Source organism: Galeopterus variegatus, unplaced genomic scaffold (assembly GCF_000696425.1).
Source record: "Galeopterus variegatus unplaced genomic scaffold, G_variegatus-3.0.2 Scaffold1026, whole genome shotgun sequence".
NCBI classification, from domain to species: domain Eukaryota; kingdom Metazoa; phylum Chordata; class Mammalia; order Dermoptera; family Cynocephalidae; genus Galeopterus; species Galeopterus variegatus.
In genome coordinates this window covers 307,861-323,232 of record NW_007727137.1, presented here as the reverse complement: position 1 = coordinate 323,232, position 15,372 = coordinate 307,861, and the positions used below count along the sequence as shown (strand labels likewise).

Sequence of the window (15,372 nt, the reverse complement as noted above, 5' to 3'; positions counted from 1 at the left end):
CCCGCGCTCCCCCCTCCCCCCCGCAGGCGCGCGGCCCGGGCAGGCGCTGGGTGGCCTTGGTCCTGGAGGACGGCTGGGCCGTCTCCTTTTTTCTGGCCCCGGGGGTTGCGGGTGGGCAGCTCCTCTGCGGGCCTGGGTGCGACGCGCGTTTCCCAAGCCTTGTCACGCCCCGCCTAACTTCCAGGCTTCGCTGATTTAATTGTGAATACCGTTGAGGGTGTTTTCTGTGTGTATTGGCCACTTGCATTTTTCTCTGAATTTTCTGTTTATGCCCTTTACCATTTTTATTGGATTGTTGATACTCTTCTTACTTCTTCAAACACACCTTGTGATGTAGATAGTTGCAGATGCCAGAAGGAAACGCTCACAGGTAGCTCACTTCACCCTGCTCTGAGAGCCCACCTGTGTCAGCCCTGACCAGGCAGGACGGCCTTTTCCCCACATTCTCCTTGAGGGACAGGCACCGAGAGGTGACCGCTGTGCTCAAAATCACACAGCTGCTGGATGGAGAAGTCAGGATTAGGTCCCAGGCATTCAGCTAGAGCCTGGGGACTCTGGGGATGCTCTCCTGCCTCTATCATGTGTCAGACATAACCTTTGCATTTGTCTTTGGGTCGTGACTTTCTCTCTCTTTTTTTTTAGTCTTTAATGTATATATGTTTCATTTTTATTTTTTATTAGGAGCATATTCGTTATTACAAATCATTTTTCTGTATGCTCTTTACCCAACCTGTCTCTCCTCAAACCACCTTCCTCCCTCCCCCCATCTCTAGTATCCTTAGGTTTGTTCTCTCCTTCTGAAAGTTCAGCATATCGTTTTGGTCCTTCCTTCCTTCTTCCTTCCTTTCCTCCCTTCCTCCACCCATCCCAGTTATGAGTGAGGACATACAGTATTTCTCTTTCCTTGTCTAGCTTATTTCACTTAACATAATCTCCAGATTCCTTCATGTTGCTGCAAATGTCAGAATTTCATTCTTTTTTATGGTTGACTAGTATTCCATTGTGCATATATACCACATATTCCTTGTCCAGTCGTCTGTCGATGGACACTTAGGTTGGTTCCATAACTTGGCTATTGCAAATAGAGCTGCCATGAACATGGGAGTGCAGGTGTCCCTTTGACATGAAGATTTCCATTTCTTTGGATATATGCCCAGTAGTGGGATTGCTGGATCATATGGTAGCTCTATCTGTAGTTGTTTGAGGAAGCTCCATACTGTTTTTCGTAATGGCTGTGTGTTGTGACTTTTTCTGTTTGGGACATCATGTCCGGTGTCCTGCCTAGTGATGTTCTTGGTGGGCATTGCTGGGATGTCACCAGGCCCCGTACTCGTGTCCTCAGCACTCTCCATGCACAGGCTCTTGGCAGCCTTGGGCTAATCCTGGGAGCTGGGTGATGTGAGACTCCTGCTTTTGCAGGTGAGAGAACCAGACTTCTGAGGTGGTGTCACCAGCCTGAGGACACGCAGTGGGTGCACAACTGAGCCTGGGGTCAGATGTGCAACTCTGGAGTCTTTGCTTTTAGGAGGGGCTTCCTGACCCAAGGTTACATAAAGAAGTCCTATGTTTTTCCCATGCTTCTGGTTTTCAAAACTTTGACATGCAAGAATGTGTTCAGAACCCAGCTTAATAGCTCAGTGACTGGTCAGTGGACACATCCTAGGTCACCCTAACTCTTGCCTAAAAATCGAGCACAAGCTGTGGGTTTCTTCCGTGTGTATTGGTCTATTCATTTTTTTCACCTACTCAATTTTAGCAAATGTTCTCTAGGAAGACATCTCTTTCAGAAGATATTTACCGTATTTCCAACAAAGGGCACCTAGAATAGAACTACAAGTCAGGAAGAAAAAGGCTGGAGACAGTTTTCCCCTTAAATGGGCAAAGGATATGAACAGACACTGCCAAGGTGAGCAGTGAAAAATGCTCGCAGCATTAGTTATCTGGTGTTTGGGGTGTCACTGAGCTCCCCCAGTGGTGGAACTGAGTAAGGCTGCTGAGATCAAGCGTCAGGGAGGACGCGGAGCTACTGCAACTCATGCTTTCTGGTACGAGCGAGACTCGGGGTGCCTAACTGCTTCGGAAAGCTAGTGGTGCATGCGCTGGGGCCCAGAAAGCCCCAAGAGAAGATATGTGCCTGTGCCCACCAAAGACACGTCCACAGAACCGTGGCAGCATGTCGTAACGTCAGAAGTCCACTGGCAAAGATGGGCTGGCCATGGTGGCCATGGCTTCTGTCCCAACCGTCTGCTTTCACAGGAAATGGTAAAGGGCATAAGCAATTTTCAGGAAAAAATAGAAATGGCCGGAATAGAAACAGTCCACATGTCCACCAGCAAAAAGGGATTGACACAGTGTGGATGCAGTGAGAATGGAGGGGTTACAACTGCACAGCACACCTGAGAGACAGCTTCCTCCAGGGGTCTGCCCGGTGGCCATGGGGTCAGCATCTTGACCTGGGAGGTGTCACAGGATTTGAATTTCTAAAAATTCTTATACTCTGATAGAAAAGAAAAAGGCCATCCCTTTCATCTTGAGTTTTAGATGTGTTATACTGTTACGCACAGTACTTGGTTGGTCAGTGTCTTAAATCTCCATCTCAGTTTTCACAGCCCCTTTCCTATTCCTAATGCCCATTTATGTTTTTTCTCTCGATTAGGCTTGGTAGAGATTTGTGTATCAATCATTTTGGAGTAGTAGGTCTAGGTTTTATCTATTTTTTATTGTGGTAAAAAACACATAAGTTTACCCTCAACAGCTTTTGGGTGTACAGTACAGTGCTGTTAGCTACATATATATTGTTGTATAGCAGATCTCTAGAACTTTTTCATCTTGCACGACTGGAACTCTATACCACTGAACAGGAACTCCCTATTTTCCCCTCTCCCCAGCCCCTGGCAACCACCATTCTCCTTGTTTCTGTGAGTTTGACTGCTCACGTAAGTGGAATCATACAGCATTTGTGCTTTTGTGACTGGCTTATTTCACATAGCATAATGTCCTCAAAGTTCATCCCTGGTATAGGATGTGTCAGAATTTCCTTCCTTTTCAAAGTTGAATAATATTCTATTGTATGGATAGAGCCCATTTTCTTCATTCGTTAGTCCACTGGTGGACACTTGGGTGGCTCTCATGTATTAGCTATTGTGAGTAGGGCTGCTCTGACCATAAGACTGCAAATATCCCTTTGTGAGCCTGCTTTCAATTCTTTTGGGTATGTTCCCAGAAGTGGAATTGCTGGGTCATGTGGGAATTCTATGTTTAGCTTTCCAAGGAGCCACCATCCTATCTTCCACAGAGGCTGCACCATTGCACTTTCCTGTCCACAGCATGAAGGGCTTCCACTTTCTCCTCATCATCACCAGGACAGTTGCAACTTTCTGGGTTTTTTTGTTTTAAAAGATGACCGGTAAGGGGATCTTAACCCTGACTTGGTGTTGTCAGCACCACACTCTCCCAAGTGAGCCATGGGCTGGCCCTACCTTTCTGTTTTTTTGATAGTGGCCACCCTAATGCATGTGAGGTGGTATCTCAAGGTTTTGGTTTGCATTTCCCTGATAATTAGTGATGTTGAGCATCTTTTCATGTGCTTGTTGACCATTTATCTTTTGGGGAGAAATGTCTGTTCAAGTCTTTTGCCTGTTTTTTAATCAGGTTTTTCTTTTTTTGTAATTGGGTTGTGGGAGTTTTTTATATATTCTGGATATTTACTTCTTGTCAGATATATAGTTTGCAAATTTTAAAAAATATTTATATATTCATATGTATTACAGTTTGTATTAAAAAGAGACAAAAACTTGCCCGAAGAGAAGCTCCTAAAGGACCCAGTGGTCCAGATCTTCCAGTGTAATCTTCAGGAAACCCTCTGCCCTCCCAGCTCCCCTTTCCTTGGCTCTCCTGTGTCCCCACAACCCTGGACTTCCTCCAGCTCCAGCCCAGCACCTGTCTGGTTTTCAAAACTTTGACATGCAGGAACATGTTCAGAACCCGGCTTAACAGCTCAGTGACTGGTCAGTGGACATCATCTGGCACTGCCATGGCTTCCTTCTGGGTGCCCCCTGCTGTGCTCCAGCTGTGGGTGTGGGCATTGGAGGCGGTGGAAGGTGGTGGGGGAAGAGGCCAGGATCCAGGGTCCCTGGTGGCTGGGAGGGGATGAGGCCAAGAAGGGGCCAAAGTCTGCTGTGGGTGGGGAGCAGGCCACGGCCATCTAGGGGCTGTTGCTGCTGTGCGGGCCCTTGGAGGTGCAAAGCTTGGAGAACATGGCCAGTGTGGCAGGGAAGTTGGGTGGCGTGGCAGTTGTGTTGTGGGGAGCACACATCATCTGGTGGTGGTGGTGACTGTTGGGAATGTTGGTTTCTTGGAAAACTGTGCTAAAGGTGGTCTTGAGCTACTAGAGGGCTACCTGCAGCAGCTACTGTACCTGGTTGGCATGACCTGGTGCTGCAGCTCTTCTATGTTCACCAACATGGCGTGACTAAGGCCTAGCCGCTCAGGCCGAGCACAGATGTGGGCAGCGAATCGGTTTGTGAATATTTTCCTTCATTCTGCAGCTTGCCTTTTCTATCTGTTGATAGATTTCTTTGCCATGCAGAAGCTTTTTAGTTTGTGGTAGCCCCATATGTCTATTTTTGCATTTGTTGCCTGTGCTTTCGGTGTCATGTCCAAGAAATCATTGCCTAGACCAGTATCATAAAGCTTTTCCCTGCGTTTTCTTCTAGGGCTGTTATAGTTTAAAGTCCTATGTTTAGGTTCTTCATCTGCTGAGAGCTGGTTTTTGTGTGTGATGTAAGATAAGGGTTATATCCATTCTTCTACATGTGGAAATCCACTTTTCCCAGCACCGCTTGCTGAGGAGACTGCCTCACCCTCCTGGGTCTTCTTGGCCCTTGTCAGTCTTTTCACCACATGTGTGAGGCTTCTCTTCTGGCTCTCTGTTCTGTCTCATGGGTCTATGTGTCTGTCTTTATGCCAGTATCATGCTGGGTTTTTTTTTGTTTTTATTCTTTTCTTGATAGTGGTAATTTACTTGTTTACTTCTTGTATTAGGGTTCTCCAGAGAGACAGAACCAATACAGTACGTATATAAGTATGTGAGAGGGGATTTATTAGGGGAATTGGTTCACACAATTGTGAAGGCTGAGGAGTCCCATGATAGGCCATCTGCCAACTGGATGCCAGCAGTGTAGGTCAGCCCAAGTCTGGAAGCCTCAGAACCAGGGAAGCCAATGGTGTGATTCTCAGTCCAAGGCCAAAGGCTTGAGAGCCATGGGTGCTACTGGTGTAAGTCCTGGAACCCAAAGGCTGAAGAGTCCTGAGTTCTGATGTCCACAGACAGGAGAGAAGAGCATATCACAGCTCCAGTGGAAACAGAGCAAGACATTTGCCTTATCCTGTTTTTGTTCTCTCCAGGCCCCAGTGGATTGGATGGTGCCTGCCCATACTGAGAGTGGATCTTTCCCACCCAGTCCACTCAGGCCTATATGCTAATCTCTTCTGGAAACACCCTTATAGACACACCCCAAAATAATGCTTTACCAGGTTTCTGTGTATTTCTTAATCTAGTCAAGTTGACACCTAAAATTAACCATCTCAAGCCCACCTCTTGAGAACTTGGTGTCTGTGTTTATCTCCTTAAACCATACTTAATCTCCAAGTGGGATGATAACAATGTAATAGTTCTGCCTAACATGATGCATCTATCTTGCATACAACCAAAAATGCGTTAGTCCCTTTCCCAGGAGGTGGAGTCCTCAGATGATTTTACTCTTGTCCTGATATCCCATGACTTAAATGCAAACGTAAAGTTAACAATACTTAAATACTAATATAAAGTCAGCAAGTCTTGTGTTACATGATAAGAATAAGGGGACCAAAAACAAAGATGATTGCTTAATATATGTACGCCATATGTATTGATGCACAAACATATTCTTTGCACAATAGGGATGACAGTTATGACCCTCGTTTCTGTAACTGGTCATGTGGTCAAAGTTGGTATTTATAACTACCTTTTTTTACTACCCATTCTGTATTCCCTTTGTCTTCAGCGAGCACCTTAGCTGGTCATGGTTCTTTACCTGGTGGAGTGACCCAGACCTTCATTCCTGAAGAGTCTGGGCCATTCGTAGTCTTGCCTGGATTGGGTTGTTGTAATTTTCCATTGACCTTAATCACAGGACATGGTAGTACTAAGAGACGTCCTAAGGGATCTCCTGTATTCCAGATATAATCTTCCCTACCTCCATTGTGGAGTAGGAGTCCGACTTCCCCTTGGTGGTCTGGGCCGATCACCCCAGCCAGCACCACAACTCCTTTCTGAGCCTGCTGACTCAGAGGCAGGAGGAGCCCAACGTGGCCAGGTGGCAGCCTTCACTTCCAGTTCAGTGGGATCATTTTTGTGTCTCCTGATGGAAGCATTCCTCCCTCCAGAACCAAGACCTCTAGACCAGCAGAGCATAAAGTGGTGGGGACAGGCAGTAAACATTTTGCTAGTGGGTCTCTAGAGTTAATGGTGAGTGGTGCCACTTCCATTTCCACCCCTTTCAAATGATCATAATCGGATTTCCCACCCTCTTAACACTGTTACAGTGGGGACCAAGTTTCCAGGACACAAACTTTTTGGGGACACATTTAACTCAGAGCACTTCTTTTTCTTTGTTAGTTCTTTTTGCCTATTTTAAGTTTATTTAGTTCATTTTTAATTCTCCAGCATTTGGCTACTTACTGTATTATTTTCAAAGTTTCTTCCTTAATTATAACAAGTATTTAAGTCTATAAAGTTGCCTAAAGGATTGTTCTTAAATTTTCTAAAAGTGTTTGGAAGTGAGAGGGCTGTGTTTATCTTTTTCTTGCTAATTTTTAGTTTTATTGCACTTGTGGTCAGAGGACATGCCCGTGAGATCGCCGTTAAATGGAATGTTTTGAGGTTCTTTGTCCTTTAGTACACGGTCATTTTCATACCTGTTCCACAGACTTTGGGAGAGAATGACTACTCTGTACGGTGCAGAATTTTAAATTGTTAAATTCTCTCTGCAGTCTTTTTTTTCCCCCTAACTAGTCTGTCAAATTTGAGAGAACTATGTTAAAATCTCCTATTTCTGTGGTTTTGAAATTTGTTTCCAGTGCTTTTGATTCATTTAATTCTTCCTCTATAACTGTTGCCTACAGATTTGGGACTGTTTACCTTCTTTAAAAAATTTTTTTCCATTGTATGAGGTCCAAGTCCCTTTCGACACCCTCTTGCCTGTGACTCCACGCTAGCCAAGGGCGTCACTGTGGCCCTGCCCCTTCTGTGGGGCCTTGCGGGGCCTGCCGAGCCAGCCTTCTGTTCTTCACCTGTTTGTGCGCCTTCAGTGTCTCTTGTGAACAGTGTGTCCTGGCTGGTGCCTTTGTGTCCAAGCTGATCAGGGAATTGAACCCATGTCATGTGTTTTCTGTTCGGGTTTGTTATAATCTCACATTGTTTTCTTTTTTCTTTCCTGGATGAAATGCTCAAGCCTCTCCTGCCCCTACCCCAGTCTCCTGACATATTTGTCTTGAAATATTTACCAGTATTTTTAAACTTAGTTATCTATTTTAAGGACTAAACAATGCCAAAGCCCCACCCAAATGAGGATGAGATCTTTTAACAACTGTTAATCCCTAGCTCTAATGGCTTATGTTTATTGAAAACAATTATATTGTTTTTAAAATAACTCTTATTTTCCTCCCAGTAATATTTTTTTAGCAACCAAATCACCAGATTTTTTTTTTTTAAATGGTAGAAATGGACTGTAGCTCCAGACTGCCCCAGACTCCAACCTGGGCACACCATATGGTCTCTCCATGCCCTTTGCCCCCCTGGAGTCACCACGTGCCACCAGCGGGTGCAGAGTGGTCTGCATGAAGTTCCCACGCCTGCCCTGCTGTTGGACCATCGGTCCCCTCTGAGAATCCCAGGGAACGTTGTGGGGGTGGCCGTTAGCGTCTGCAAGGGGCTGCTCCAGCCGAGAAGGGAGGCTGTGCATCGGGGAGGAGCAGGGTGCAGGTGTTCCAGGCTGTTCTGTTTGCCCTGTCTGGTTATTGAGCACCCTGTAAAGCCTCCTTTTGAAGAGCGATCCTGGCACCAGTGGGCACAAGGCTGCTGCTGAGGGGCTGTCTCTCTGCAGACCCCTGCCTGTACATCCCGCGCTTTGCCCACCTGCTGGAGTTCGGGGAGAAGAACCACGAGGTGTCCATGACTGCCCTGAGGCTGCTGCAGAGGATGAAGAGGGACTGGATGCACACGGGCCGCCGCCCCTCAGGCCTCTGCGGAGCAGGTACACTGGGACCCCTGGCCACCTTCCCTAGGGACTTGGAATCACACTGGCCTCATTGGCCACTGCAGTAGTATCTCTGTCCTGACTGCAAGCAGGCTGAGCCCATGGGTTGTAGAACACGTTTGCAGAGCTGGCCTTGCACTAAGAGTTACCTCCTTGCCTCCCGTGCCCAGCACTGACACGGCCTGCCAGGGTCCGCAGCCCTTAAGGACTTCCACCTTTTACCCTGTTGGCCTCTGCAGGACCCTCAGAGGCTGAAGGACAGGATGCTTCCAGATGAGCGTTAGGATTCTCAAAGGCTGAGGGCTTCGACCTGGCTTCTTGGGTTTGCCCACTCTCGGGGGAGTGGCCATGTGGCCAGCCATGCCCAGGGTCACAGGGTGCCCAGCTCTCTGGCATGATTAACAGAGTGGCCCCTCATCTGAGACACCGAGTAATTACTGCAGAGGGTGCCCAGGCTTTCCGGCTAATCTCCCCCTTGCCCCCATCAGCAGGGCAGCTGTTCTTGTCATGCCCCTGTGGACCCTTCCAGGTTGCAGCTGCCATAGACAATCCTTGTGCTTTGCTCTGGGTGCTGTTGGGGTTGGCATGGGCATGGTCTGGCTGACTACACCAGCCCTGGACCCAGAGCCCCCTGCCCAGGAGGCGCCCCCTCGAGCTGGCAGGGCCCTCACTCCTCCTCCGGTGCCCCTTACCTCCATGCCCACAGTTTCCAGTGTTCCTACACTTGGCTAACAGCAGAATTAATACTGCCTGATGCACTTCCATTTGAAAACCTGATTTCCATGTTTGCACTGCAATCCCAGGCCTGTCGGTCCACCACAACCTTGGTTAACACGTCGCCATCCCCTGTGGTCCCATCCTCTTTTCCTCCTCAACCCGGGCCATGTCAGAACCCTCAGCTCCCATCACAACCAGTGCTTCACACACGAGCCACCTCAGGGTTAGCTCCTTTGCTTTGATGAGTTACGTGAAATTCTTGAAATCTCTATTTTAATTCTCTTTGTATTTAAAAATGGAATGTGATGTAGCCACCACCCAAAATAAGGTAGTGAGTCTCACTGTCCAGAAGTTCCCTGTGTAATGTCTCTGTTTAGGGAAGGGTGGGCACCCCTGTCAGCCCCTCACTCACCTGCAGTGGCCACCCAGGTGAGGCTCCTGCTGCCTTGGGCAGACCCATCTTGCTCCAGGCATCATCTTCCTGTGTGTGGGGTCAGTCACTGTGGCCACCCTGGGCTACACAGAAGCATTCTCTCTTCTGTATTCTGTCTTCTTAGTTGCCAGCCGTGGCTCAGGTTTACAAGGCCCCTCTCGTTCCTTTCTAGCACTTCTAGTTGCAGCCAGAATGCATGATTTCCGGAGAACTGTCAAAGAGGTCATTAGCGTGGTCAAAGTGTGTGAGTCCACGCTTCGTAAGAGGTAGGTGGCTCTAGGTCACGGCATGGGGACCATGGTGAGGCCTGCTTGTTGGAGCTGCTGCTGCCTCCCAAAGTCCCCACTGCCTCTGCTCAGCCCCTGGCCCCGGCAGTGTGGTAGCACCAGTTGCCCAGGACCCAGCCTGGCTGTGGTTGCACAGGAGCTTGGGTGTGCTGGTGGGCACCCCGCCTCCCTCCAGAGTGTTCCCTGCCAGACCTTCTGGGGCCTGCCCTGTCTAGTGAAGGTGTCCCCTCTCTTTTGATCTCAGCGTTTCTGTCTGAGTTAAGGTGGAAGGTGATTTGTACTGCTGCCCTAACTCCCAGTTGGGAAGCTGGCAGACGCTGTTTTTGACATACTAGCGAGAGGTTTTGTCTGTCTCCTATTTGGTGTGGCCCACCCTGGACTTTGAGAGCCTAGATGACCTGTCTGCCGGTGGGGGGCTAGGGTCAAGCAAGAGACCAATGTGTGTGTTTAACCTAAAGGCACATGAGGCAGGCAGATGTAGGGCGGGGCTCTGCACTCCTGCTTTGGTGTGCGGTGTTAACTGGTAACTCACAGCCCTTCCGGAACAACAGCTTCATGTAATAGACTTTGACATGATCAGTGTGACTTTGACATGGTGGGAGGTGCTTGCAGACCTGCGACTGCTGCTGAGTTTATTGCAAGTCTTACACACTTGACTGCTCTTTTTCCACTGAGATCATATCCTATGGCAGTTTCCAAAAGCAGATGGAAAATTATTTTGCTTTAGATATTCGACCTCTAATTCTCTTTAAAAAATTTTTTTGTTAAACATTTTGAAGATTGTGTGAAATGTAGAGGAGTGGATGAGAATTAAGCTTCATATCCTATGGCAGTTTCCAAAAGCAGATGGAAAATTATTTTGCTTTAGATATTCGACCTCTAATTCTCTTTAAAAAAATTTTTTGTTAAACATTTTGAAGATTGTGTGAAATGTAGAGGAGTGGATGAGAATTAAGCTTCTGTTGTTTGCAGAGCATAGAATCCCTATCTGCGTTGCTTGCCTGGGCTGTGGGGCAGGTGGAGGTTCTGGCTGGGCCTCCTTCTTCCTGGGGCCTTCTGAGCCTTCCAACCAGGACCGTGGGGACGTACGTGTGGAGCAATGAGGAGCCTGTGGGCCTTGCTCCCAGGAACCCAGGCTACTGGCAGGATTGGGTGGGGATTGAGAAGCTGCTAGAAAGCATCTGGGCCTAGGCTTGTAGTTGAGTGTAACCAGGGCACTGGGTCCTGTGGAGGGACTGTCTTGTAAACTCAGTCTTAAGTGCTGTTTCTGGGGCACTGGGCTCCATTTCACTTTTCTGTTTTAGGCTTACAGAATTTGAAGACACCCCCACCAGTCAGCTGACCATTGACGAGTTTATGAAGATCGACCTGGAGGAGGAATGTGACCCTCCCTCGTACACGGCTGGACAGAGAAAGCTGCGGATGAAGCAGGTAGCACTGTCCTGCTGCCTGGCCCAGCTGTACCACGCCCATCCCGCACTTGACTGTCTTGTGGCTTGGGCAGCTCCACCGTTGCACATCTGTCCTTATTTCAAAACAAGCTGCTTAGTTATAGAGGCTGCCTCGGTCTGCGTGCAGGCAAGGTGTGTGCACGTGGGCAGCCAGGGGCCTATGTGTCACTTTGCTCGGGCCTCAGGTAAGGGGCTCCTGGGCCACCGCACCTGGAGCCTCCCAGTGCCTCCCGACAGAAGTGCTTCAGTTCTGGTTTTGCTCCCACAAGCTAGACTCTAACGGGGATTCCACAAGTGATGTGTACTTTGTAATATACCAGAAGTCCAAAGAAGAACAGGGTGCCCATCTCACCACCTGGAGCCAGCCACTGCTGAAGTTGTGTTTCCTGTCATGGTTTTGTGTGCGTAGCTCTGACCCAGCCAGGGACCCGGCAGGAAACAGTGCCACACTCAGAGATGGACAGGCGGGTGGGCAGGGCGGTGGTCACTGCTGGTCCCACACCCTGTCATCAGCCTTGATGTAGCCGGGGCCCAGGCTTTCCCTCAGGCACCTGCACAGCTCCTTGGAAGAGCAGCCTCTCTCCAGGGGCCAGGCCCAGGCTCTGTCTCTCAGCACCTTTCTGACATGCTGCTTGTTACCTTTGTGTGGGCACCAGGGGCTGGCTGCCAGCGAGGCCATGGGGCACCAATGCAGCTCGGTTCACTAACTATTCTGTCCTTTGTTCTCTCAGCTTGAACAAGTCCTGTCAAAAAAGCTGGAGGAAGTTGAAGGTAACCGGCCCATCCTCCCGTACAGACGCTTCTCTTCTGTTAGAAAAATTGGTTTTGTGCCTACTTTTTCTTTAACTTATTGTTTAAGGTGAAATATCCAGTTACCAGGATGCAATTGAGATTGAACTGGAAAACAGCCGGCCAAAGGCAAAGGGGGCCCTCGCCAGCCTGACAAAAGATGGTGAGTCCCTCCCCTCTCCTGAGGAGTGTAGTCTGAATGCCCCCCAGCCATCCCACCAGCACCTCCCCCACTCGTTGACCTTTGACCCAACCCCTCCTGTCACCCCTTCCATGGCTACATAGTCCTACATGTCAGGGTCCCGCTCCTGCCCCAGGCCACTGGTCACTTCCTGGCCCTGACACTGTCCGGAATGTCCAGGTACTCCCTGGACACCCCTCACCACCCACCATGCTAGAGACTCCAGCCCTTGTTATTGAGCTGCTCTGTGGCCCCTGCCAGCTGGGGTCCTGGGTCACTCTTCTCACACTGGGCTCCCGCTGCTGCCTACAGGAGAAACCCTTTCCCAGTAGCCCTGGGGGCTGAGGCCTCTTCCCTCCCTGTGTCCTCCAGTGCTCAGGCTGCTTCCAGGGCTGTTGAAAGCTGGCTGTGGGTACAGGTTGCTCCTCAGTGCTTGTCCCACGTGCTATGGCCACACATGTCCAGAGTCCAGTTTGGGGCCTCTCAGGGCTGCTGCGCACATTCTAAGACAGATCTTTGTGGGCTCACACAGTTTCCATTTCTCTTCTGGGATGCACAGTAGTGAAGGAACATTCCCATCTGCCTTTTTAGTGCTCTGGGTCTGCGCAGAGCTGTATTGGGGACAGTGAGATGTGCACCATTCTCTGATCCTGGCACCACCACCCTTACCAACAGGCACTGCTTGCATTGGAAACGGCTCAGGCCCATGTCCTCCCATGCCTCTGTCCATGTGTCTGGAGCCTGCCACTTAGTCAGAGATGGAAAGTCTGGAGGAGGGGCTGGCACCTCCTCATGCCCTGTGCTTTTGCAGCAGCTCATTTACTTTTTCCTGTGAACCTGGGATGCTCTAGTCTGCCCCCAGCACTCTGTTCATCCACCAGCTAAGCACGTGGTTGCTACCCCTGCCCTGCTGCCCCCGTTGCCTCCTCCCTGAGAGCGGGCGTCTCTTTTCCTCTTGGGCTTCTCCTCCGTGTGCTAAGCCCCATGGCATGCCATCACCCAGGCCCCACTGCCTTCTCTGTTGCGGTCGTGAGCGGTGTCTTTCCTCTTGCTGTGCCTACAACTGCTTGTTGCTTGTGAACGGTACTGACTCCTGTGTGCTGACTTTGTGTTCTTACATGTTAGGAATTCTTTTATCACGTTTTGTATTTTTCAATTTATCATTGGGTTTTCCAAGTAATTAATTATGTCTTCTACAAATAGTTATTCTTTCACCACTCTTCACTAGTTTTTATGTCCCTCTTTCCTTTCTCAAGTCCAGTCCATTGCCTGGCCCTTCAGCACCTTGCTGAGTTGCAGTGGCAGCTGTGGGCACGTCCCCTGGCTTCTGCACAAGGCCTCGGTGCCGCCTCAGGACACAGGTGCAAGCTTTAGGCCAAGGGCCACCTTATCTGTGAGGTGAGGATATGCCCACCTGTCTGTTTACACTGAGTACCCTGATCTCTGAGATGTCAGATGCCAGCAGGTCTGTGGAGGGGTCCTCTGCACCAATGAACGTGGCTTGTGTCCAGGGCTTCCCATGTCCAGCCTGCCTGGGTCCTGGTCTTGTGTATGCTCATGCCCCATGCCTGTCCCATCCATATGAAGAGCTGAGCAATGTGTTTCCTGATGCTCTTGATGTTTTTGTTTCTGGGGTTATTTTTTCTTTTATCATTTCTTATTTTACATATTTTTATTTTGTTTTTTTTTTCCCCAGCAAGGTTGTTAATTTTCCTAATGAACAGCCTTTGCATTTATTCGTTAGTTCTGCTGTGACTTCTGCCCTTAACTTCCATCCTTCTTCCCAGCTTTGCTCCTGTCTTCAGCTCCCAGTCACCTGCCTGTTGATGCATCTGGTGTCCTGGTGGCTGCACATGCGCAGGCAGCAAATGCTCCTCGGCGATGTTCTAGCTATGGCCTGTGGTCCTGCTAGGAAGTGTTTTCAGGTTCTCAGTCTCAAGTTGTGTGTTCTCTTCCATGTGGGAGAGTTTTGGGGGATGGGGCCTGTTTCCTGGTTTTGTCGTTAACTTCCACATCCCTGCATTATAAGCAGGGAGCGTTCCTGAAGCTGTTGCTCCTCTTCTGTGTGGTGTCATTGTGTGTTGGTGGCCTGTGCATGGTCAGTGTTTGAACGCACTGAGGGCACTAGGGAAGGGGGTGCCCTGTACCCTGGGCACAGGTGGGTGTGGACGTGTCCCACCCTCACTGTCCATGTAGATGTGGCTCCAGCCCACTTGTTGCCAACATCGTTAGGGAACAATTTTAGTAGTTGTAGGAAGCTCGTTTACTTCTATCGCTAAGCCTTTTTTATGTGGCATTCTCTGAACCTTGGGTTTGTGCTTTTGTTCTAGTGGTTTTCTTCATGTGATTTTTTTCATTCCTCAGTTTCTTGAACACACACATCTATTTGCACCTGCTGTGACAGTGACAAGATGGGCGTGTTCCTCTTCCCATTCCTGGTTGTCGTTATTATTGGTGGAGTTTGCCTCATGCGTGTTGTTGAGGGGGCCGACCTCTGTGCTGCCTTGTGGGGCACAGCGGGGAGGCCGGTGTGGCCGGGGGACAGTGGCAAGCTGCTGGCTGGGGCGTCCTGGATTAGGACATGCGGGCTGAGGGCAGGGCTGTGGTTTTCACTGGGGGCAGAGGTACATGGGGTGGGGCTGCTGCAGGGACCAGGCCGAGAGGCTTGTGACCTGTCCCTGTAGAGCTGGGGCAGGAGGTTGGACTCTGGCGGTACTTCTATGGCAGTACTAAAAGTATGTGTAGTGTGGATGTCGCCATGGGCGGTGGGGCCTTCGCAGGGCGGGGCGGGGGCTCATTTCTGAGAGGCTGCTCATACAGGGCAAAGCTGCACAGGGCGGTGTGGGTCTCTGTGGAGAGCACCCTAACCTGTCGAGGAGGATCAGGTCCCCTTTTGTCTGGGAACATGATGCTTTTCCCCAGGGACACATTTGTCGAGATAGGACATGCAGTGTTACCATGGACTTTTATCTCTGTGGAGAGCACCCTAACCTGTCGAGGAGGATCAGGTCCCCTTTTGTCTGGGAACAAAGATGCTTTTCCCCAGGGACACATTTGTCGAGATAGGACATGCAGTGTTACCATGGACTTTTACATGGAACATGTTTAGAGCAAAGCGGTCTAAAACACAGAGTAAGATATCTTAAATATCTTTTTTTTTTTTTTTGTCCTTTTTGAGACCGGCCGCACCGCGCTCAGCCAGTGAGCGCACCGGCCA

At 49.5% G+C, this 15,372-nt stretch overlaps 1 protein-coding gene across 1 annotated transcript in view; it reads left to right on the top strand.

Moving 5' to 3' along the window:
- BRF1 (BRF1, RNA polymerase III transcription initiation factor 90 kDa subunit) overlaps positions 1-15,372 on the top strand; it is a 62,281-nt gene that overhangs the window by 32,825 nt on the left and 14,084 nt on the right. Inside the window, exons 5-9 of the mRNA XM_008574272.1 lie at positions 8,145-8,294; positions 9,620-9,713; positions 11,039-11,165; positions 11,917-11,956; positions 12,045-12,137. Of these exons, the coding sequence (XP_008572494.1) occupies positions 8,145-8,294; positions 9,620-9,713; positions 11,039-11,165; positions 11,917-11,956; positions 12,045-12,137 (504 nt within the window). The remainder of the gene's footprint in view (positions 1-8,144; positions 8,295-9,619; positions 9,714-11,038; positions 11,166-11,916; positions 11,957-12,044; positions 12,138-15,372) is intronic.